The 22,804-nt window shown below is 58.4% G+C and overlaps 2 protein-coding genes and 8 non-coding genes across 10 annotated transcripts; 7 read left to right on the forward strand and 3 right to left on the reverse strand.

Annotated features, from left to right (window-relative positions):
* Positions 1-5,665: 5,665 nt before the first annotated feature.
* TRNAP-CGG (transfer RNA proline (anticodon CGG)) lies at positions 5,666-5,737 on the forward strand. Its single transcript has one exon. It is a non-coding gene; the product is annotated as a tRNA-Pro (tRNA).
* A 170-nt stretch (positions 5,738-5,907) lies between these two features.
* On the forward strand, positions 5,908-5,979 carry TRNAA-UGC (transfer RNA alanine (anticodon UGC)). The gene has a single exon. It is a non-coding gene; the product is annotated as a tRNA-Ala (tRNA).
* A 550-nt stretch (positions 5,980-6,529) lies between these two features.
* Positions 6,530-6,601, forward strand: TRNAA-CGC (transfer RNA alanine (anticodon CGC)). The gene has a single exon. It is a non-coding gene; the product is annotated as a tRNA-Ala (tRNA).
* A 1,509-nt stretch (positions 6,602-8,110) lies between these two features.
* Positions 8,111-8,182, reverse strand: TRNAA-UGC (transfer RNA alanine (anticodon UGC)). The gene has a single exon. It is a non-coding gene; the product is annotated as a tRNA-Ala (tRNA).
* Positions 8,183-8,542: 360 nt separating this feature from the next.
* TRNAP-UGG (transfer RNA proline (anticodon UGG)) lies at positions 8,543-8,614 on the reverse strand. The gene has a single exon. It is a non-coding gene; the product is annotated as a tRNA-Pro (tRNA).
* A 688-nt stretch (positions 8,615-9,302) lies between these two features.
* Positions 9,303-9,374, reverse strand: TRNAP-AGG (transfer RNA proline (anticodon AGG)). Its single transcript has one exon. It is a non-coding gene; the product is annotated as a tRNA-Pro (tRNA).
* Positions 9,375-9,957: 583 nt separating this feature from the next.
* TRNAP-AGG (transfer RNA proline (anticodon AGG)) lies at positions 9,958-10,029 on the forward strand. The gene has a single exon. It is a non-coding gene; the product is annotated as a tRNA-Pro (tRNA).
* A 1,114-nt stretch (positions 10,030-11,143) lies between these two features.
* On the forward strand, positions 11,144-11,225 carry TRNAS-CGA (transfer RNA serine (anticodon CGA)). The gene has a single exon. It is a non-coding gene; the product is annotated as a tRNA-Ser (tRNA).
* Positions 11,226-11,597: 372 nt separating this feature from the next.
* FTCD (formimidoyltransferase cyclodeaminase) lies at positions 11,598-17,975 on the forward strand. Its single transcript, XM_076340712.1, has 14 exons — positions 11,598-11,784; positions 12,607-12,790; positions 13,171-13,299; positions 13,490-13,578; positions 13,824-14,003; positions 14,092-14,229; positions 14,548-14,679; positions 15,350-15,411; positions 16,184-16,313; positions 16,452-16,613; positions 16,874-16,917; positions 16,998-17,136; positions 17,547-17,642; positions 17,832-17,975. Exons 1-14 carry the CDS (start codon positions 11,731-11,733, stop codon positions 17,916-17,918), a joined length of 1,626 nt encoding a protein of 541 aa, XP_076196827.1. The 5' UTR covers positions 11,598-11,730; the 3' UTR covers positions 17,919-17,975.
* Positions 17,976-19,047: 1,072 nt separating this feature from the next.
* Positions 19,048-21,724, forward strand: LOC143161619 (uncharacterized). The gene is made up of 4 exons (XM_076340713.1): positions 19,048-19,107; positions 19,577-19,612; positions 19,866-20,227; positions 21,400-21,724. Exons 3-4 carry the CDS (start codon positions 20,073-20,075, stop codon positions 21,596-21,598), a joined length of 354 nt encoding a protein of 117 aa, XP_076196828.1. The 5' UTR covers positions 19,048-19,107; positions 19,577-19,612; positions 19,866-20,072; the 3' UTR covers positions 21,599-21,724.
* Positions 21,725-22,804: the final 1,080 nt, after the last annotated feature.

Consider the following 22,804-nt stretch of genomic DNA (forward strand, 5'->3'; position numbering starts at 1 on the left):
CCTGGGCAGTGGGCTGTAGGGGTGTCCCCAGCGGTCACCTCCTGCCAATGCCAGCAGAGCGGCCATGTCGGGAAGGACAAATGAAGCACAGGACCAAGACTGGGGAAAAGGACTAAGGAAATGTCTGTGGGTTTCCTGGCTGTGGGGTGCACCTGCAGCCCCCCCAGGAGGAAGGGAGCCATGCGAGCTTGTCACTTGAGACTGTGCCTCTGTATACCTCTCTCTTGCTAAGCCTTACTTTGTATTTCCACACCCTGCAGTGCTACACAGCATTTGCTGCTGGCTGGGCAAAAATGCTTATAGCAGGCTGTAGACAGAAGATGATAGTCACGGGGCGGTGGGGCAGAAGAACACCTGGTAGGGATCGGCTTGTCCTGGAGTGGGGCTTACCCATTTCTTTACCGAGCACTGGAAATGCACTTCTCATACTCTGAACTGGTTTATTCTCCTTCTCCTTCTCATTAAAGTCATGCTACATCATAGTTTGAGTCTTCTGGTGTTCCTTGTGCCTCTGGTCTGGAGGGGTAGCCTGCTCTGGAGGCAACTTGTTGCTGGGGGAGGTTTCCTTTGTCTGAAATGGGAGTTTCTGCTGCTCAGCTCCATACTGGGCTGAAGTAAGTGTGTAGTTTGCTGTGACCAGCCCGAAGACAACAGTTTCTCAGCCTGGAAACCCCTCCTGCTGCCCCATAGCAAGCACCTGCTTAGGGATGACTTCCCGCAGGAGCAGACTTGTTGCCTGTTCCCTCGAGGAGGTGGGAACATGAAGGTTTGACATTTCAAAGTGGCATTTACCCTGCATTTTGCACAATTTTTTGGGTGAGCTAAGGAGGATGGATGTGGGGTCAGGGAAAAAAGGCAGAAGCGGGCTTCTTGAGAGATGCTCTTTTGGATGGTCATCCTACATCTAACACACCCAATGTTTTATGGGTGATGATGAAGAGTAAAAAATTCCCAAGATATACCAGGGCAAAAACAGACCTTAAGCATTAGGCTCTTTATTCTTACTCTTCACAACAGCATGTGGCAAAAGGGGCCTTATACAAACAAGTATGTACTGACTCAAACCTAGATAGCCCAGGTGCCAGTGAGGCGTGTGATGTGTCTGCATCTGGCTGTAACTCTTAGCGAAGCAGCAAAAACGTTTTGTTCTGTGCTGCTGAATGCACGCATAGACATGCATATGTGCAGGCACGACATTTGCCTCGAGTGAGCACTATGAGTAATATGAGCTGAATATACCCGTGTCCCCATGCTAGCTCAGTATGACATTCCCCCCCTGGATATGGGTGCACCTTGTCCAGTAGCCCATACCCGCAGTAGCATCCCCTGCCCCATCAGAGAAAGAGGGCTGCCTGCGATGTGAAACGTGGTGCAGGGTTACCCCAGGTTTCCTCTGGACACACAGACGTTTGGGAGCCCAAATTTGCTGAGACCAGTGACTGAGCACTGATTGATCAGAGGTGTCGTGGGGAGAGGCATCCTAACATTTCTCATAGACAGCAAGCGTGATGGACACTGAGACCTGTGGTAATGCTATCAGGAAAGATATATAAATGTAATAATAAGGACGTAAAGAAAAAATTATAATTTCCCTGTGTGCTCCAGATACAGAGGCAAGAGCAAAAGCTGGACTGGTGCTCAGCAGGGAGCTTTGCTCTGCTGCTGAGTGGAGAGATCTGCAAGTCCTGTGCCCATGAGCTGGTCAGTTAGAGGAGGACAAGGATAACCCCATCCCTGGCCCCAGCCACAGCACAGTGAGCTCCACACTGAGCTCTTCCCAAAGACTAGGACCCAAGATTTATTTGAACACATTAGAGAATTGGACAATAATTGTTTTACAGGGAGGGGATGCAGATGTCTCTGGGAAAGAGATGCCAGGCATTGAGTAAAGCCTCTTTTTAAGATGCCAAGTATCATCAAACAGAAACTTTTCAGCTGATGGAAGGAGGAATAAGTGTGACTAAGTCCTCCATGGGTATTGTTTAAATCTTCTTTCATACTTTAAGCATTTTGGTAGTGTGACAATTTGCATAAAGCTTATGAGTGTTTATAATGAGGGATTATGCTGAGCTTGTAAACATGCTGGTCTTCAAAAGCCTTTGACCTGGTTTTATTGCTCAGGAGATCTTCACAGAGATGCTCCTAATTTGGAGAAAACTTACGTGGCAATTGCTCAGCAGTCAGAGCACCAGGAGAAGAGAGGTGTGGTTTCATGTCCCTCTTCTAAGAACTGCACAGATATTTTTACCCCAGCTCCAGAAATTGTCCGCAGAGATGGGACGCAAAGTTCTCCTGAATGCTGCAATGAGGAAAAGCACTGGATTTCCAGCAAAAGCTTTGTTAGAAAGCTGTAGGTGTCTGGAGCTGGTGCAACTGTCTTCTACCAGTCTGTTGCATAGGACAGTCCAGGATGGAGCAGGGGGACAGAATAATGACATTATTACGTGGCTTTTCACTGAATGACTCCACTGTTGAGGTTATACAGATTTTTTTTCTGAAGAGCCAGTGTCTCAAAGGAGACTAAAATCCACACAGGTCCTTGATTTGACTTGAAAATTGTGATGTCTTGGTGCAGACAAAGTTGGGGAAGTGAGGACCTTGGTGCCCTGCAGGGATCCCTGTTCCAAGGGACCTGGTACCCTGTCTCCCACGGGTGCTGTGACTCTCAGCTGGGAGCCATGCTGTCTTGGCTCCCAGCTCAAGAGCCGTCCTGAATTCACTCTGCTACGTATCCCCCCCAGCCAGTGCTTGCTCAGGGCAGGACCTCACAGACCTGCTGATCAGGCCCTAAAATACAGGTTCCTGCAAAGACAGTGCAGTCAAAGGCCCTGGTGAGAAACAGGGAATTACATATCAAGACTGAGATGAAAAATAATGCTTAGCGTGTGGAAGGATACACACGGAAGGAAATAGCTGGGTCCTGGGGTTTGGTCCCAGCATTGCCCACTCATGGCTTTCAACTGCAGCAGCAGAAGCATTTCTCAGAAAAGCCTGGAGCTTAGCCCAAAAGCAACCCTTTGCCCATGCCTGTATCTGTTGAGTTTCATGTCTTCTGCTCACCTCCCATCTTCCCTCACCTGCTCATGTCCTTGGAGGAAACCTTCTCCCTGCTGTCACTCAGCATCCTCCTCCCGCAGCAGCCATTGCTTCCTGGAGACCCCTATTTCCCTTCGTTTTCTTTCTTCTATCCTTTGCTTTGGTGAAGTCAACTGCACCAGCACAAATTACAGTGCACGAATTGTGGTGGGGTACTCCAGCTCAACAAGGCCTGGGAAGGTCATGGTGGTAACTCCCCATTGCAGGGTCACATCCATGGGGGTGTCAATCTCTTCTTTGGGGTGTGTGTAACCATGGGGACACCCCAACCTGCACCACCACATGTGGCAAATGGGCTTGCTCAGGTTTCTCTGCATTTGCCTGTTTGGGGAAGCCAACAGAAGCAGCCAGTGAGCATTTCGTACGGTGGTGGGTACTTTGCCCCTGTCATGGTTTAACCACTGTACCAGCTCCTAGGAAGAAAATTAACTCTATCCCAACCGAAACCAGGACAGCCCCCCTGGGGATGGAGGCGGTGGGGAGGAGGGATGAAGTCATGGTTTGTGTTGGAGCAAGTGGAGAGGCATAGAGAGTTGTCATGGAAAAGGGAAGACTGGTGTGAGTAGCAAGCAAATGGGACCATCAGGAGTGGAAGCCCCAGGCGGCATAGGGCTGGTGATAGGGATGGAGGGATTGGTGGTGGCTGGATGATTGCTGGGTCTGCACAATTCCAGCACATCTATCTGTGGCTTCTCTGCACATCCAGATGAGAAGACAAAAATCCTGGTGACTCACAGCAGTGGGATGGGATGAAGAGACAGATCCACTGCCAGCACCTTTGCTGGGCTGCAAAAGGTGTATCCCACCCCAGCACCCAGGCGCCAAGCTGAGGGCAATGCCAGGAGTCCTAGCTGGCCTCAACAGGCAGCGTCCCTCATCGTTCTCGCCGAGGCAAGGACTCCTGGCCAGAGCCCTTGGGGACATGTGTCTGGAGCCAGCCAGCTGGAGACAGGGCCCCTGGAGCTGGGAGCCTGCAGGCATGGCAGACTGAGATGGGACTTGTTTGCCAATAAAAATCTCCTTCCTTGCCCACCAAGGCATTGCAACACAATTTCCCACCAAAGCAGAGAGGGGACCTGCTCTTAGGCTTTAGGAAGGGGAGAGAAAGTGGTTTCATGGCCGGGATAAGAGGCAGGAGAGGGCACCACCGAGAGGACATCCCACCCCAAGCACCCACGGACTGACCGCAGGGCAGGGGCTCGCCGCGGTTTCTCGGGGTGCCCTCCTTGCCACGCAAGAGCCCTGTGCCAGCCTGGGGAGCCAGACAGGCGATGGCTCCGGCAAGGGCTCCAGTTCTTCCCCAGGGCTGAAAATCCCATAAAGCAGGAAAATAACAGGCCACCCACACGTGTGAATCACGGGGGAAGAAGCACACAAATCAAAAGGCACTGGCATCCCGGTCTGGCCCTCCTGGTGCTACCTGTGGGATCCCGCAGCCCTGTTGGCTCCACCAGCACCGTGCCTCACCCTGAGCCCAAATCATTACCAGACACTGCTCCCGGCTGTGCTACACCCCTGTTCTCCTCTGAGCTTCTCCCCCTGGGGAGGACAGCCCTTGGGAAAAGAAGATATGGGGACAAGTGCAATGAAAGCGGGGCCCAAATCCCAACAGTTTACAAGGTCCTGGGAGTGAAATACTTGTGGATTTGTGTTTCAAATTCAAGAATTGTTCAATTAAACATTCCAAGGCTGTTCATTCACGTTTGCTGAGAATTAGGTGTCTGCACGTTTCCTGAAGAGGAGAAGGGTGATCTGGTTATTGCTGTGTAAGGTGGCTAGTGATAGCACTGGATGCATGGGGCTGAAGGAGCCGGGCAGCCCTGGTGGGTTATGTGACCTGGAAATCACAGGGGTGCAGTGCTCCCCCTGCCCGCTCCTCCCCACTCCTCCGTGATTTGCAGGGCAGGGGATAGGAGCGAGGTTTGCCTGCGCTGCCTGTGGCTGATTCTTCCCCCCAGTTCCCCCAGGTCAGCTCATGGGGTTTGGATGTGCCCCAGGGAGGGATCCCTTGCTCTGGCACAGCCTTCAATGCGATATAATTAGCATCAGAGGCTTGCTGCAGGCAGGCTGTCTGAAAATCAGCTCTTCACCCTGTTCCCCCTGCAGCTGTCCTGCATGGAGAGAGGGTCCCCACCAGCCAGGGCTCCCGCAGCAGCTCGGCTTCCCACCCTGGCACAGCTACAGGCAGCCCTACCCTTGGGGACTGCATCCAGAAAAAATCCCCGTGGTCTGCCCCAGAGCTGTCCTCCCAATCCTGCTCCCCACTGCACCTGTGGGACCCCCAGTGCCAGCACCCTGCTGATCCCCACGGTTGGCAGCTCCTGGGAGAAGGGAATGGCTGGGGGTATTTCCCAGTAACCCGGCACTCGCAGCTCCTGTCCCTTGTCCCAAAGCCACACCAGCACCCATGGGGCAGAGGAGAGGGAGATCGTTAGCCCTGGGACCACATGAAATGGGTTTCTGAGGGGCAGTGATGGGAGATGGGGGCACCCAGGAGCCATCACCCTGTGCCCATGGCCATGGGTGGATGGAGCACAGGGGCCAACGGCAGGGAAAGTAGCTCTGCCCTGGCTCGTTGGTCTAGGGGTATGATTCTCGCTTCGGGTGCGAGAGGTCCCGGGTTCAACTCCCGGACGAGCCCTCCTTTTGGGCACCCACCTTCCCTGGCGGTGCATGGGGCTGTGACACAACTAGGGCATGATGAGGGCAGCAGTGCCTGGCACAGTCAAGTCAGTGCCATGTCTGCGCTATGCATGTTCACATGGGCAGGATGGACCCTCAAGAGGCAGGAGTGAGGTGGTGCTGGTGCAGGGGGATGTAGCTCAGTGGGAGAGCGCTTGCTTTGCATGTAAGAGGCCCTGGGTTCAACCCCCAGCATCTCCATGTCCTTTTGCCTCCCCAGAGCCCCCTCCCTGCCAGCTGCAGGGCTGGCAGAGCCCCCCATGCCCCACAGAAAAGCCCTGAGGTTGCCTGCAGGCATGGCTGGCCTGGGAATGCTTCCTGGCACCTGCAGGCTGCAGGTGTGCTGGGGGAAAACCACAGCCTCAGCTGCACCCCTAACCCCAAAATGTGGGGGGCAGAGGGCCTGGGGGTGAAAAAGTGGTGCAACACCCTGGCTCGTTGGTCTAGGGGTACAATTCTCACTTTGGGTGTGAGAGGTCCTGGGTTCAACTCCCAGACAAGCCCTCCTTTTGGGACAACCCCTCCTTTGGGGACTGCATTCCTGCTGCTCTCTGCAGACCCGGTGGAGGAGGGTCAGTCCTGCCATCCCCCAGCTGCCTGCAAACAGCACCCCATGGTGTGTCTATAGGGTTTCTTTTTCGATCAACACTGGTTTTAGCAAGCTTGGATGGCGCCACCCATGGTGCCTGCCCAGGGAGCTGCCGCTGTGGTGCCAGAACAGTCTGCCCTCTGTGGGAATGCCCCAGGCAAGGGGGATGTAGCTCAGTGGGAGAGCGCTTGCTTCGCATGTAAGAGGCCCTGGGTTCAACCCCCAGCATCTCCATGCTTTTTCCTCCCTGAAAACTCAGTGGGGCTACAGGACAGGGATTTGGGGGAAAGGCTGGTGCTTAATAGGAAACATCCCCTTTGCTTGCTGCATGGGACATCCCCAAAGCTGACCTCACCCTCGCACCAGGGTTTCTCCTCCTTGCTCCCTGGAAATATCAGTGGCTGTTTCCTTTCCCAGCTATCTGCTTCTGCTCTGGGCAGAGCTGCCCAGCGGGGACGTGGTGGCAGCGGGGGACGAGCCCTGGCCATGGCTGAGCCATGTCTCTTTGCCCACAGGACACTGGGCAGCACCTCGCTCCCGGCAGTGGCGGGACCATCCCAGCAGAAGGGACGTGGCTGAGTTGGGGAGGCTGCCAGTCCCTGCTGTGCTGGGCAGAGTCGCCCCGTCTGTGCCCTGTCCCCGCAGGGGCTGTGCCTGGAGGTGGGTGCCAAAAGGAGGGCTCGTCCAGGAGTTGAACCCAGGACCTCTCAAACCCTAAGCGAGAATCATACCCCTTGACCAATGAGCTGGGGTGTGCAGCTGCCCGGGCACCCCCACTGTGTGCTGGGCAGTGCTGGGGGGGCAGTGCTGCCCAGGGACCCCAAGGCCCTGGGCGCTGCTTTTTGGGGATGGGCCCTGCCGCCAGCCCCTGGGGAGCAGAGTGGGGCTGAGCATGTGTGCAGGGATCCACCGGCCACCCTGGAGACTTTCCCACTTGCCAGGAAAATGGAGCACCCAGGGGGGATAGGGACAGGTGTTGGGGGGCCAGGACAGGGGGAGCCAGGGGTGCACAGGGAGCCCTGCAATACCCCTTCCAGGGGCTGTGATGGCCCTGCACAGGAGGGGCACAGCCTCTCTGAGGTTTTCCAGGTTTTGCAGCCTTGGGGAGGTAGGAAGTGGCATTTTGCAGGGATGCCAAATGGGCTCCCCTGCATCTCCCCGTGCCTCATCCCCAGGGGAGCTGGGTAAGGTGATGGCGAGAGAGCAGAGGGGAGGGAGAGGGCAGCACCCTGGGGCAGCTGCCCCCCACCTGCACTGGGTATGGGTTGGCCTGTGCAGTGCCCAGGGCTGTGGGGCCGTGGGGGACAGGATCTGTGCTGGGTCACAGTTGTGCACTCTGGCTTGTTGGTCTAGGGGTATGATTCTTGGGTATGATTCTCGCTTAGGGTGCGAGAGGTCCCGGGTTCAATTCCCGGAAGAGCCCTCCTTTTGGGCACCCACTGCTGGGCACAGCCCCTGCAGGGACGGGGCACAGACAGGGGGGATGCTGCCCAGCACAGGGGGGATGGGCAGCCTCCCCAACTTGACAGGTCCTGCCAACATCAACATTCACGCCGAGCCCCCTGGGGAAGGGAGACAAGGTGCCACCACACCCCGCAGCGCCTGGGCAGGGGAGGGAAAGAGCTGCGGGCATTTCCTCACAGCCTGCAGGTGCAGAGAATCAGCCCCAGGCCAGCCGTGCCTGCAGGCAGCCTCAGGACTTTTCTGGGGCAGCGTGGGGGGCTCTGGGGAGGCAAAAGGACATGGAGATGCTGGGGGTTGAACCCAGGACCTCTTACATGCAAAGCAAGCGCTCTCCCGCTGAGCTACATCCCCCTGTACATAAGCAGGCGTGGGGGCCTGGGCAAGTCCCCTCACCCCCCCACCGCTGCCCCACTGCCCACTGCTCACCCTGCTCTGCCCCCAGGGCCCCAGCCCCAGAAGCAGACTCTCAGGGCACACGGCTGCCGTCAGCACCCGCTCTGCTCTGCGGTTCCCACCCCTTCCTCCATCTGCCTCCCTGCCCAAGCACCCTGCAGCATCTCCCTGCCAGCTCTTGGGGGTCCAGCCTGCCCACGGGGACATGCCAGTTAGGACATGGGACTGACCCCACTGTGCCAGGCACCGCTGCCCTCTCTGTGCCCTGGTTACACCATGGTCCCACGTGCAGCCAGGGAAGGTGGGTGCCCAAAAGGAGGGCTCGTCCGGGAGTTGAACCCGGGACCTCTCGCACCCAAAGCGAGAATCATACCCCTAGACCAACGAGCCGGGGTGCTGCACCCAATTGCACCCCCAGCCTCTGTGCCCCACACACTTTTTGGGGTTTTAGGGGGGCAGCTGAGGCTGTGTGTGTCCCTTGGCACACTCTGGGAGCAGGGAGGTCCCTCTTGCTGTGGCCTGTCCATGGAGCCAGCAGCTGGAGGTGGCCGTGGGGCATTAGTGCCCAGCATCTCCAATTCCCACCATCTCTGGGGATTTTCCTCCTCAGAACCACCTCCCTGGCCCTTGCAGTGGTTGAAATGGCCCATGCTTTGCAGCATCACCCCCCGCCCTTCTTCCTGCATGGGGCATCCCCCAAAGCCGAAGTCCCCCTCTGACCGGGCTTTCTCATCGCTCCCAGAAAATGCCTGTTGCTGCTTCCTTCCCCAGCCCCCCAGAGCTGCTGCCTGTGGGGTTCGGGGGTTTGCAGGCACTGGATGTCCCTCGGGTGCCCCAGGCTGCCAATGGGGCCGGGACAGGGTTGGGGGGCTCTGGGGCAGAGCAGGGGCATGGTTTTCTGGACACAGACCCTGGGTCAGGGGCTGCCTGTAGCTGTGCCAGGGCCAGCAGCGAAGCTGCTGTGGGAGCCCCGGCTGCAGTGCCATCACCATGCCCGCACCCTGCACTGCAGTCCCGGGCAGAGCTATCCGTGCCCTGTCTCCACAGGGGCTGTGCCCGGTGGTGGGTGCCAAAAGAAGGGCTCGTCCGGGAGTTGAACCCGGGACCTCTCGCACCCTAAGCGAGAATCATACCCCTAGACCAACGAGCCAGGGTGCACAGCTGACCGGGCACCCCCACCCTGTGCCAGGCACTGGGGTGCTGGGGGGGCAGTGCTGCCCTGGGACCTTGGGACCCTGGGACCCTGGGCACTGCTTTTCAGGGATGGGCCCTGCCACCAGCCCCTGGGGAGCAGAGTGGGGCTGAGCATGTGTGTGGGGATGCACCGGCCACCCTGGAGGCTTCCCTGCTTCCCAGGAAAAAGGGGCAGCAAGGATGGGCTGGGACAGGGGGAGCCAGAGGTGCACAGGGAGCCCCGCAGTACCCCTTCCAGGGGCTGTGATGGCTCTGGGCAGGAGGGGCACAGCCTCTCTGAGGTTTTCCAGGTTTTGCAGCCTTGGGGAGGTGGGAAGTGGCATTTTGCAGGGATGCCAAATGGGCTCCCCTGCATCTCCCCCTGCCTCATCCCCAGGGGAGCCGGGGGAGGTGATGGCCAGAGAGCAGAGGGGAGGGAGAGGGCAGCACCCTGGGGCAGCTGCCCCCCACCTGCACTGGGTATGGGTTGGCCTGTGCAGTGCACAGGGCTGTGGGGCTGTGGGGGACAGGATCTGTGCTGGGTCACAGCTGTGCACCCCGGCTCGTTGGTCTAGGGGTATGATTCTCGCTTAGGGTGCGAGAGGTCCCGGGTTCAACTCCCGGACGAGCCCTCCTTTTGGGCACCCACCACCCCACTCCCACCCCGCCGCTCCCCCCAGCACTGACATTTGCCCCCAGAGACACCCTGAGCCCTGTGGGGAAGGGGCACAAGGTGCCCCCACATTCCGCAGTGCCCATGTAGGGGAAGAGAAAGGGCTGTGGGCATTTCCTCCCAGCCTGCTGGTGCCTGGAAGCAACCCCAGGCCAGCCGTGCCCGCAGGCAACCCCAGGGCTTTTCTGTGGGGATTTGGGGGCTCTGCCAGCCCTGCAGCTGGCAGGGAGGGGGCTCTGGGGAGGCAAAAGGACATGGAGATGCTGGGGGTTGAACCCAGGGCCTCTTACATGCACCAGCCTCTCACCTGGCTTTCTCATCACTCCCAGAAAATCCCTGTCTCTGCTTCCTTCCCCAGCGCCCCGGAGCTGCTGCCCATGGGGTCTGGTGCTTTGCAGACCGGGGACGTGTTCTTCTGCACACAGCCCCCAGCCAGAGCTGCCCAGTGGGGACGTGGCAGCAGCAGGGCCCCGCTCTGCCGTCCCCCACTGCTCTGACAGCCCCTTGCCCACCCAGGAGGGGATGAGCCCTGGCCATGGCTGAGCCATGTCTCTTTGCCCACGCAGCACCGGGCAGCACCTCGCTCCCAGCAGTGGTGGGACCATTGCAGCAGAGAGGACGTGGCTGAGTTGGGGAGGCTGCCCATGCCCCCTGTGCCAGGCAGCATTGCCCCATCCGTGCCCCATCCCTGCAGGGGCTGTACCTGGTGGTGGGTGCCCAAAAGGAGGGCTTGTCCAGGAGTTGAACCCGGGACCTCTCGCACCCTAAGCGAGAATCATACCCCTAGACCAACACGCCAGGGTGCACAGCTGCCTAGGCACCCCCACCTTGTGCCGGGCACTGGGGTGCTGGGGGGGTACTACTGCCCCTGGCCCTGGTGCCCTGGGCACCAGTTTTTTGGGACTGGCCCTGCCATTAGGCCCTGTGGAGCAGAGTGGGGCTGAGGCTGTGTGCGGGGATGCATTGGACACCCCAGAGACTTTCCTACTTCCCAGGAAAATGAGGCAACTAGGGGGGGCAGGGGGGTGCCCAGGACAGGGGGCAGGTGTCCTCCCCGCATGCCCCAGACTGGGGCTGTGATGGCCGAGGGGTGAAGGCGTTGGACTCGAAATCCAATAGGGTTTCCCTGCGCAGGTTCGAATCCTGCTCACAGCGAGAGATTTTACCCACCACCCCCGTGCCCATGCTGGGGGTCCTGGCAAGTAGCTGTCCCCCACCATCATACAGTGCTGGTGGTCCTGCTGCTGTGCCCTGGGCAGGAGCGGGCTGTCCGATCCGGTAGCCACAGCATGGTACTGGGCACAGCAGATGCTTTTCTTCGTGTGCCATCACCTTCTCCTAGCATTTAATTGGTGCTGGTGGGTAATTAGTGTTGAAGGCTGGCCCTGGCAAGCATGCTGGCCCTGACAAGCAGGCAGTGCCCTTGTGCCCTGAGCTGCTCCAGACGAAGAAGGGACAGTACTATGTTGTTTATCCAAGACCCTTTCTGACTCCTGACTGCTGATCGATGCAGTTAATGAGAAACCCTGGCCTGGGGAAGAGGCAATGGGTTGGGTGCTGGAAAGTTTTTGCTCTGCAGTGGGACAGGAAAGGGCAGGCAAACCCACAGGGTGCGAGGAGCTGAGCTGGGGGCTGCGGGGTGCAGGCAGACCCTGGGACCATGGCCAAGCTGGTGGAGTGTGTTCCCAACTTCTCGGAGGGGAATAACAAGGAGGTGAGGTAGCGCGTGGAGGGTCTGAGGGGTGGGCGATACTGGGGTGCGGATGGTTGGGCTGTCCTGGTGGAGGGGCTGTGCAGGCAGCACCCACTGCCAGACTCTGCCCTGCGTCCTTTGAAGTGCTGTGCACCTTTCCCTGCCTGGCTAATGCTGAAAATGCCCAAAGGCAGCCCCTGCTCCCTTTTGGCACCTTGGCGAGAAGTGGGGGCTCAGACATGCCCCCCCCCCCCCCCCCCCGCCCCCCGCCTGTACGTTGCTGTAGGACCAGGGCTTGGGGTGGTCTGTCATATCCCCTTAGAGAAATATTGCTTGCAGTTGTGCTGAAACACTCCATCCAGGTTAATGGGATCTGTGCTGGGCATGAGCCCCAGGCTGAACTTTGGCCCTGCCGGGGGCAGGGCAGTTCAGCAAACCCAAAATTGCAATAAAACCACTGCTTCCCCCAGGGAACAGGCTTTGCAGAGCCATATCTATTTTGAGGCTGTCAGGGGACAGTATCCTCAGGAACAGCAATTTGTGATGGTGCTCTCTGATGTGCAGCAGTAGCCGGGTGTCTCTCCTCCACCATGGTGGGTTTGGGGCTCGCTGGGAGCCAGGGGTGTCCCAAACCCCCTGGGTAGGAGTGGCATGCTCATGCCTTTGGCTCCTGCATCTTCTGCAGCGCAGGGCTGCATCCCCACTGATCATGGGGTCATCCCCAACCCCAGCGCCAGTGGGAACGGGGAGAGATGTGAAAAGGCGTCCCCCACCTTGCGAAGCTTGGGCTGTGGTGGGTGTCTGGCAGGCTCAGCTGCCTTGCCCCCCTCTGCTGTCCGGCAGGTGATCGATGCGCTGGGGCAAGCCATCTCCCGGACGCCAGGCTGCGTGCTGCTGGATGTGGATGCCGGTGCCTCCACCAACCGCACTGTCTACACCTTCGTGGGGTCCCCTGAGGCCATCATCGAAGGGGCACTGAGTGCAGCCCGTGTGGCTGAGCAGCTCATTGACATGAGCCAGCACACAGGTGAGCTTGGGGGCAGCGCAGGAGCTGATCTGGCATGGAGCATCCCTCAGCTGTGGTGCGTGGTCGGCTCCAGGTGCACCTTGCATGGCTGGAGCTAAAATCAGCTGCCAGTGGCCAAGCACAGCACATTACTGCACCTGCAGCAAGCAGCGCTGCTAGGATGGATGGTGGTGGGACTGTGCAAAGCTCTTGCTCATCATCCTGATCCAGAGAGGCTGAAGGCCTCCTGTGCCTGGGCTGGAGTAGGCATTATTGCCGCAAACTCAACTTTCCTCGTGGTGGCAGTGTGCAGTCTGCAAAAGAGGCTGGGAAAGGGCTGTCCTCCCTCCTTGTCTGCTTGCTCTTCCCAGCTCCCATCCTTATATCTGCCCTGTCATCAGGTGAACACCCTCGCATGGGGGCCCTGGACGTCTGCCCCTTCGTGCCGGTGATGAACGTCAGCATGGAGGAGTGCGTCACCTGCGCCCATGTCTTTGGGCAGCGCTTGGCAGCGGAGCTGGGGGTGCCTGGTGAGTGGGGGCCAGGAACCTCTGCCCATCCAGTCCCACCCCACCTGCTTCCAGCTGTGAAGAAACTGCACACCTTTTGCAAAAGCTTAACCAAGTGGGGTTTGCTCCCAAATGGGCAAAACCAGACCCTGCTAGACGACGTGCCGCCAGCCTCTGCCTGGCAGTGCTCACCCCCGGCTCTGTCTTGCAGTTTACCTGTATGGAGAGGCGGCACGGGAGGAGAGCAGGAAAGCCCTGCCTGCCATCCGCGCTGGGGAGTATGAGGCGCTCCCCGAGAAGGTGAGCCTGGCAGCACCTGGCTGGGAGGCACGGGCCAGGCAGAGCCCAATCACACCTCCCTGGCTTCGTGGAGGGTGCCAGGGGCTGGCATAATCCCTTCGCACCAAGAGGAGCTGATGAAACGCTTTGGGTGCTGCTGAACATGAAGGTGGTCGTGGTAGATGCCAGCTGGGGAGGAGGATGCCGTCCCCAGGAGGGTGGCTCGTGGTGGTGTCAGCCCATGCGCTCTCCTCCCTCCTCCCCAGCTTGCAAAACCAGAGTGGGCTCCTGATTTTGGGCCCCCAACCTTTGTCCCCCGGTGGGGGGCCACGGTGACGGGTGCCCGGACCTTCCTTATCGCATACAACGTCAACCTGCTGTGCACCAAGGAGCTGGCTCACCGCATCGCCCTCAACCTCCGCGAGCAGGGTCGTGGCGCCAACCAGGTACCCCTGTGCCGGCGGCACACCAGGAGCAGACCTGCTTGCCCCCATGCCTCCTGGGCCATGCCTTGACCGTGGCAGTTCTTGGCAGCCCGGGCGCTTGAAGAGAGTGCAGGGCATCGGCTGGTATTTGGAGGAAGAGAATATAGCCCAGGTTTCGACGAACCTGCTGGACTTTGAAACCACGCCGCTCCACGCTATCTATGAGGAGGTCTGCCGAGACGCGGAGGTGGGTGGTGCGGGGCAGCATGCCATGCTTGTTTCAATGCAGACTTCGTAGAGGATGTCTCCCTCCAAGTTTTTCTCCCCATCCCCAGGTCAGGCTCTGCTTTATCTCACACTCAGCTCAGCCAAGCTGGGCAGAGTGCTGAATGGCACAAAAACCCCAAAAGCTCAGCGACTTGCTGCTAGCCCCCAGCTCCTCCATTGAAAGCTTTTCCATGAGCTCCCCAGGTCCTGGGAAGGGATGAGGACCACCAGGCTGGGGTGATAGTGGTGGCAGGGCATGTGGCTCTGGGGACAGTCACGTTTCTGATGTCCTTTGCAGGCACTGAACCTCCCCGTGGTGGGGTCCCAGTTGGTGGGGCTTGTCCCCAAGAAGGCCATGCTGGACACAGCCGAGTTTTACATAAAGAAGGAAAAACTCTTCATCCTGGAGGAGGAACAGAAGATCAGGCTGGTAAGGTGGCTCCTCCCGGTACCAAGACAAGGGTGGGATCACGAGAGAGACACACCCACCCCCCCAGCCTCCCAAAGTGGCACTGAGCAGAGATTTGGGACCATGGCAGCCCCCAGGCATGACACTTGTCTCCAGGGATGGTGCCTGACAAGCTGTGAGGGCACAGCAAGTGGGACAAGTTGCTTTATTGTCCTGAGGATGCTGAGATGCTCAGGGAGCAGAGAGCCCATCCCATAAGGACAGAGTGTGGGCAGCAGCTGCCCAGCTTGCTTGCATGGAGGCCAGGAGGGGAAGGAGACCTCCGCAGATCTCAAGGACAGTGTGTGGCGTTATGGGAAACTGCCCCAGGACTGGCGTAAGCTGGAAACAAGGAGACAGGCTCTGCTTTTCAGCTGCAGGAGGGAGGGACTTTTCCACCCTATGGGGAATGTGCTAGATAAGAGCAAGCTAATTATTTATCAGTGCAGTTTCCAGTCGTTTGTAGGCAGCCACACACCGCCCCCAAGTCTGGGATGGGACGGGCTGGTGATGCCAGCTGTCCTCTCCCTGGGTGGTGGCCTGAGCAACTCCGTCCTAGGACTGGATCATCCATGGTTAATTAACAGCAAGGAATGAGGATGCAACGGGACTTATCGTGATGGGGCTGATGTGGCGGTGCTGCTCCTTGCAGGTGGTCAGCCGGCTGGGCCTGGACTCCCTGTCTCCGTTTCAGCCCCGGGAGCGCATCATCGAGTAGGCACCCCCATCTTGCTTCTCATCATGGTGCCCATCCCTGCCCAGACGGGGGGATCCCACTGCCTGCGTCTTGCACTCAGCTTGTTTTGAGAGTGGCGCCTGCACCCAGCTCCTCTTCACACCCAGGGGACGTCTCTGCCGGGTGTTGTGCAGGCGCAGGGTGGTTCCTGCTCCCAAATGCTGATGGTTGTGAACGTGGGGTGGGGGGACTCCAGGTCACTTGGGCAGGCAGCGGGAGCAGGTTTCATGGCCAAACTTGAGCATGTACGTGTTAAATCCTCCACCCCATCCCCAGCCCAAATTTCACAGCCTCCGGCTCACACGCTGCCCTCCAAGGAGAGACGCCGTGCTGCAGCGTGCAGTGTAAAACGCATGTCTGCGGAGGGAAAGAAAGGGAAATCCACCCGTGCCGAGGTGAAATCAGGATGTGCACTTTAAGTCCTTGTTGTCCCCCCCTGCGGACATGGCTGCAGGCGTGTTTCTGTCCCACCAAACGCCATTTGCATGAGCCCACCTTGTCTAATGCAGAGCAACCCCCCATACCACCACGACATGTGCTCCCCAGCTGTCTGTCTGTCCCCATGGGGCTCAGTGTCCTCTCCCCGACCCTCCCGCTGGGTTTTTTGGGCTAGCCCCCTTCTCAGCCCCCTGCAGAACCAAGGGGTGGATGAAAACCTGTTGGAGAGGGCAGTGCCGGATAAGAAGGGACCAGGTGGTGGTGGGTGTCCTTGCACCTGCGGGGGTGACCCATGGGGCCGCTGTGCTGCAGGTACCTGGTGCAGGCAGGAGAGGTGGATGGGGGACTGGTGGCCAAGCCACTGGGAGCCTTCGTGCGAGCAGTCGGTGGGAGGTCGGCAGCACCAGGAGGAGGCTCTGTGTCTGCAGCTGCAGCTGCCCTGGTATGTGCCCCACACCAGTATGGGGTCCCTGCCTGCTTGGGGGATCCTCTGGGTGTGCCGAGCCCCCAAGGGGAGCCGGCATGGCGGTAGCGGCGGGTGCTGTGTCCTGCTGGAGTATTTACTCCTGTGCCCTCTCAGGGAGCGGCGTTGGGCTGCATGGTGGGGCTGATGAACTACGGGAAGCGGCAGTTTGAGGAGCTGGACCCCATCATGAGGAAGCTGATCCCCGCCTTCCACCAGGCCATGGATGAGCTGGTGGCAATGGTGGATGCCGACTCCCGTGCCTTCAGCAGCTACATGGTGAGGTCCCACCAGTGGCAGACGTCCCATGGAGAAGCAGGGGGCTTTCCAGCTGGGAGGGGGAGCCGGCATCGCTGCACCCTGGTGTCCTTAGGAGCAGGGCTGGGACCTTGGCCCAAGCCAGGGCCAGGGGAAGGGACATCATCACATAAAGGAGGTTTGCAAGAGCATGGGAGCTGTTGGGTCTGCCCTGGCCCCTGATGCAAGGCATGTGGGGTCTTGGAGCAAATGGCAGCAAATCTGCTTTTCTTTGCCTGCAGGAAGCTATGAAGCTGCCAAAAAGCACCCCTGAAGAGCAGGAGAGGTGAGCTGGGCTGGTGGGGACTTGCAGACTTGGGGAGCACGGCCACCCAGCGCTCACTCCAGGGCTGTCCCCCCTCCCAGACGCATGGCTGCCATGCAACAGGGGCTGAAGACAGCCGTGAGGGTGCCCTGTGCCCTGGCAGAGAAGGTGAGCGGGCTCTGGCCTGCTATGAAGGAGCTGGCACACCACTGCAACCTGGCCTGCAAATCTGACATCCAGGTACGGCCCCGGCTCACGCACTGCCCCGGCTGGGGCTTTGGAGGCTGCCGGGCTCACCGCTTTTCCCTGCAAAGTATCCCATCCTGACCTCCGGGATGCATCACTCCAGCTGCGCTTCCCAAACTGGCCAGTGGTTTCCATGTGCTAACTTTTTGGCAGCTTGCAACTGCAAGCTGTAGGAGAGTTGGCCTCCACCAGCTCTTGCCTGAGTTTTCCCCCCTATGTCACAACCATTCATGAATGGTTCCCACTGCCGGAGCCACGTCCTGAAAATACCGGGTTGGAAAGCGTCGCATGCTGCTGGGTCATGGAGGGTGGGAGTCCTGCAGCATAAGGGCCTGCCTTGCTGTAGGACTGTATGGTGGTGCTCTGGTTCAGCAGGAGAGTTTCTCGCAAGCCTCTTTTCCTAGGTGGGAGCCAAAATGCTGGAAGCGGCTGTGTTCGGAGCTTACTTCAATGTCATGATCAACCTCAAAGACATAACAGATGAGAAGTTCAAGCTTGCGGTAAGCAGGGGCTGTGTGTGTGCCCTGACCCTGGTGGTGGGGATGAGGTGGGACATAGATGGAGATGAAGACCCTGGGACCCCTCATGCCTGGGCACCCCATCCCTTTGCCATCAGCGGGATGCATGGAGTGGATGGCTCTTCTGTCCTGTTGAGTGGCAAATGATGCACCTTCTCCCTCCCCACGCAGATGTCGCAGAAGGTCTCCAGGCTGCTGGAGGAGGCGAAGCAAGGCTCGGCGCTGGTGCTGGCGCTGCTGGAGAAGCGGGCAGCCTGAGAAGGGCTCAGGGACAGGACAGGGGCTCTGCAGAGGCAAATACAACTGGAAAACATACTTGTCCCTGCTTGGGCTCCTTTGTTATCCGCCTCGGAAGAGCTGCTCTGCTCAGGCAGATCCCAGCGTCATGTCCCCCGATGGCCTTTCCCTGGCCAAGGGTGATTTTTGCTGTCTGGGGCTTGGACCCCAGTCTCTGTCCCCCGATCCCTGGGGCAGAAGGAGCTGGCTGGGCTGGCAGTGCCTGGGGCCACAGGGCTCCCAATGGAGGGGACAGCAGGGACCTTGTGGCACTGCCCGGGAGAAGATCCCCGTGCGTGGGCACTTCCTGACCCCACAAACCCCTGTGTGTTTCTGTGCCCAGAAAACCCCCTGAGACTCCCCCCTGCCCACAGGGCTGGGGCAAGACCTGGTCCAGTCCCTTTCTGTGAGGTGTCTTTTTGATGGTGCATGATGAGACCAGCCTGTTGCATTGCTCACTGGCCCAGGAAGGGAGCACTGCCAAATGCAGGGCAGCATCAAGGGTGTTAGCAGGGAGATGGGGATGGGACGGGAGGAGCTCTGCCCCCTCCTCATAGACCCCCCAAGAGGAAGAACTAAGCATCAGGGCACCCAGCCCTGTCTCCTGCCTCTGTTGACCATGTCTGACGGCAGATATCACCTCCTACACCCGCACACCATGGCAGCACTTTGAGCAGTGTCACAGGGAGTCATTAGCTGGACCCTGAGCCCTGCTGTCCCACAGCAGTGCCTGCGGGAGGGTGACCCCCCCCATGCCAGCCCCCCCCCCCCCGGACACTGCCCATGCTGGGAGCACTGAGCCAGGGTTCGTTGTGGGGACACCTGACTCACCCTATCACCTGATGCTGGGAGGTGAAACCACCACCCTCCGTCCCCTGTTTTTATCAGCTCTGTGGAACCTTTGTGCCAGCTGGGAGCGGCATGTTGACATTTCCCTCGTGCCCATGATGACAGCCGTGGCGCAGGGAGCGGTGCGGCCAGTTCCACTGCTCGGCGGTGTCACCCCCGCCTTCTGCACCCCTCCTCGCCCAGGCCAGGCGCCAGTATTTAACGGGTGCCTGCCACCCCAGGAGAGCTGTGCTGAGGACAGCGATCCGGGCTGTTGCTGGCGGCAGTGCTTTCAGAGGGTGCTGCCAGCATCGCCTCTGCTGGGAGCTTTTTTGCAGGTTCGGTGAGCGAAAGTGGTTCCCTGAGGTAGCAGCGCCTGGCGGGGCTGCAGGGCAGCCGGGGAGCATGGGGGTAGTGGGAATGCGGGTGCCCATGGGCCAGAGTGCACCGTTGCCATGGCTGGTGCTGCACCGAGACATGGTGTCGCCAGCCCCTCATGGTCCACGAGGACATGGGCTGGACATTGGAGTTGGTTTATAATTTCCATTAATGGTGGAAACCACATGCCCAGGCTTTGAGAGTGCACAGAGGTAGGGACAGCCACTCTCATGGTCAGCACTGTCACTCAAAGGGATGGGGTGGCTGTCAGGGTCTGCGGGGGGATGGCACTCCTGGGGAAACGAGCGTGGTCTCTGCCCAGAGCAGACACGTGGGGCAGAGGAGCTGGGTCCCAGCTGCTAGCAGGGCGATGATGTCCCTGTGACAGGAGGTGCCGTGAGGGAGCACTGACGGTGCCTGTCCTTCCCTTGCAGCTTGGGGGTTGCGGAGGATGTGGAACCCCAACCAAGGTGAGGGGCTGTGGGGCTGGGCAGGACTGTGGGTACCACACAGCCATCGGGGCTTGGAGAGGGGCTCAGTGCAATCGCCACGGGCAGCCGGGGGGGATTACCTGCATACCAAAGGGGAGGGGCATCATTTGTGAGGAGGGGGTAGACCAGGAGGGGGAGGGGTCCTTTGGGTGCATGGGTACACCAGCCCCCTGCATTGCCTGTCTGGGGAGAGTCCGGCTCTGCTCCCTAACAGCCCCCCTCTTCTTCCTAGGTGTGCCTGGAGGGGTGCCACCACCACAAGTGCAAATTTGCCCGCCTGCCCCTCCAGGATACCCTGGTCCTGGCACTCCAGCAGGTCCCTACCCTGGCTATCCTCCAGTGCTGCCTGGCACCCCCGGAGCCTATCCCCCGGCACCCCCAGGTGGCTATCCCTGTGGCCCCCCTCCGCCTGGCCTCTACCCACCGGAGCAGCACCCCCATGGGCAGCCCCCACTGGGGCATCATCCCCATGGGCCCCATGGGCCCCATCCGGGACCACCAGGAATGTCAGGGTGCCCACCGTGTCCCCCTAACTGCCATCAGAAGCACCATAAGAAGCACAAGAAGAAGCACTCCAAGCATCATGGAGGCAAGGTAAGAGTGAGGCAGCAGCAGGCCTTTCCGAATCTCTGCTGTGGTCCTTCAGACCCCCTCACACATTCCACAGCATCCAGCCTGGGCAGCTAGGGCTCCCCTCTTCCACCCTGTGGCAGCTGGAGCAGGCTGCCAACACCTCAGTGGCTTTTTTAAGATGTGGCGACTCCTGTTTGGTTAATAAATAGGCAAGTATGAGTCATTTCAAGCGAGTCTTTTGAAACATGATCCATGAAATTCCTTGAAGCCATTTGAAAGTGACACAGCTCAGGGTGCACCACATGGTGTATTAAATTCCAGGACTTTGTCCTGCTCATCCGAGAGCAAGTCGTGCCTCTGTAAGGGACATTCGCTCAGTGTCCTGCAGCAGAGGAGCAGTTCAGTTCCCTCTTAAAAAACGAAAAAAAAACCCCACCCCAAAAAAGGAAAAGCAATTCTCTGTGCCAGGAGTAGATGCTGCAGAAAATGCGATTCCAGTGATGGGCACCATCTGGAGTAGGTCTGAGTGAGGAACTGCTAAACAAAACCCCAGTTCCACCATTAGAGGTAGGAGCATTTCCCAAACAAAGCAAACCATCAGCTCCTCTCACTGTGTAACAGCTCTGAAAGTGATTTGCCTTGACGTTTACCCTTGCTGGCAGAGAGCAGGACCCTTCTGGAGTTTACTTAATTGTCCTGAACAGCCTTGTAAAATAATAATGAAAAAAACAGCCCTCCCATGATATGCCTGTAATTATATTCTCCAAGCAGAAAAATAATGGCTCCAAACTCTAAAACGTGGTTTGTAACAGCATTGCAATAAACATTGTGGTGATGTTATTAGTAGCCATTTTATCTTCAAGTCAAGGTATCCCGTCCAGGGTTTGCTGTCTGAGGTCGTGGTGCTGTGCTGACTCCCACGCAGGGTCACCCTCCACATGGCCCCCTGGGCCTTGACATTAACTAATTACCAGCTTGCAATCCAGTCAGCGTGCAAACCTGAGGGCACCGCTTTTGCTGGCGTGCAGACATCTGGGGGGAGGTGGGTCTGGAGCCACCACTGCTGCAGGCTCAACCTGGACCCAGCTGGGCACTGGGAACGGGCACCCACCACAGGATTGCTAACACCTATCAGAAATGGTGTGAAAGAGGGTTGTTTCCATGCTACCCTAAAGTTGTTTTATCTTCTCCAGCACTCCAGCAGCTCAAGCAGCTCAAGCAGCAGTTCTGACTCTGACTGAAGAGGACATCTCCCACCTGCATGGCAGTGAAGCGACGAAACAAGAAGCCGAATGCCCCATGGGAACCACCTGCATGTTGCTCCGTTCCCTTCCCCTTTCTCTTAGAGTGGCATTTTGCCTGCTGAGTGATTTTCTTGTTTTTAGCTTGTAAATTCTTTGACCTGGAATCGCTGTGAGATGATGGGCAGCAGCTCCGTCTTCTGTCTTTCAGGAGAGCCCACTGAAAGTCATCCCTGAGGCTGCAGGTAGCAGCGTGGGGAGTATCATGTGCTGGTTTGCACTCTGCTGGTGTCCGCGTGTTTTTTCCTGTGCAATTATGCCAACTGCTAACGTGGATCGCACTGCCCATAGAAGTACTTACATTTCATGTGAGCTTTCCCAGCTGTAGCAGAGGGGCTGGCTAGTGAATGCCATAACTTTCCCCTTGCTGAGCTGTATGGGTTACCATCCTCCATGCCAGGGTAATAATTAATTAGATAATTATAATTAATAATAGTGAGCTCTCTTTCTGAAGCCCCTGAGCCATGGCCATGGGACTGCAGCATGCTCACAAAAAAAGGTGAAAAGCATGGCAGTGCTTTCACCACAACAATTTTAACACAGGGCTGCTTTTGCTGCTGCTTTATTTTTGTTTGCCCGTTGTCATGGCTCAAGAGGATCCTTCCCAGCCCCGTTATCAAGAAGGCTTTACTGCCAGCCGGTGTGACTGGCTGCTGGAAACAAAGCGGCACAAACACAAGCAGCTCACTGTGGCAGAGGGAATCTCCAAAAGAGGTGGTGCAGCCCATCTCACCCAGATTTACTGCCAGCGCAGCCTTGTTAGTCCTTGTTGCACTGTTGGCTGGGCGTGTGTGCGTGCTGGGGCAGTGGGATTTCACTCCTGTGGCTCCGTTCTGGATGCAGTCATGTTTTGTCCTGTGGCCCTCGAAGCTCCCCTATAGCTCTCCTTTCCGAAGCAGGGAAAACACAGCAGTGACACTGCAGCACACATGGCCACAGCTCCCCACCGCCGTGCCCTTCCCTGCACCCACACTGCTAGCGCCTCTGCACCCCATGCCTGGGGTCCCCTATGGACAACCCAAGCCCTGCCCAGCCTCTCCTCCCCATCCCACTTCCATCACCGTGGATGTGACCTTTCAGAAGTGCCCCTGTCCTTGGAGGGTTTCCCTGCCCTGCTGTCCTGGCTTGAGACACACAAGTGTTGGATGCAAGAGGGGCTGAAGAAAGCGTGGGGAAAGCCCGACTCAGGTGCAATACCATCTTCATGGTGGGGAAAGGCACAGCCCCCCTCAAAGAGGGGCACCTGAGGACCCCTGTTCTCCTCACCCATGAACAGGTGAGGAAGATGAAGCAGGAG

Source organism: Aptenodytes patagonicus, chromosome 6, assembly GCF_965638725.1.
Source record: "Aptenodytes patagonicus chromosome 6, bAptPat1.pri.cur, whole genome shotgun sequence".
NCBI classification, from domain to species: Eukaryota; Metazoa; Chordata; class Aves; order Sphenisciformes; family Spheniscidae; genus Aptenodytes; species Aptenodytes patagonicus.

Excerpts from the sequence above, each read along its gene's own strand:
- FTCD (XM_076340712.1), top strand. The coding sequence starts at position 11,731 with ATGGCCAAGCTGGTGGAGTGTGTTCCCAACTTCTCGGAGGGGAATAAC. Across the intron at positions 13,300-13,489 it reads AGCGGAGCTGGGGGTGCCTG|TTTACCTGTATGGAGAGGCG; the intron begins GTGAGTGGGGGC and ends TCTGTCTTGCAG. Across the intron at positions 16,918-16,997 it reads ACCCCTGAAGAGCAGGAGAG|ACGCATGGCTGCCATGCAAC; the intron begins GTGAGCTGGGCT and ends CCCCCCTCCCAG.
- LOC143161619 (XM_076340713.1), top strand. The coding sequence starts at position 20,073 with ATGGGCAGCCCCCACTGGGGCATCATCCCCATGGGCCCCATGGGCCCC. Across the intron at positions 20,228-21,399 it reads CCAAGCATCATGGAGGCAAG|CACTCCAGCAGCTCAAGCAG; the intron begins GTAAGAGTGAGG and ends TATCTTCTCCAG.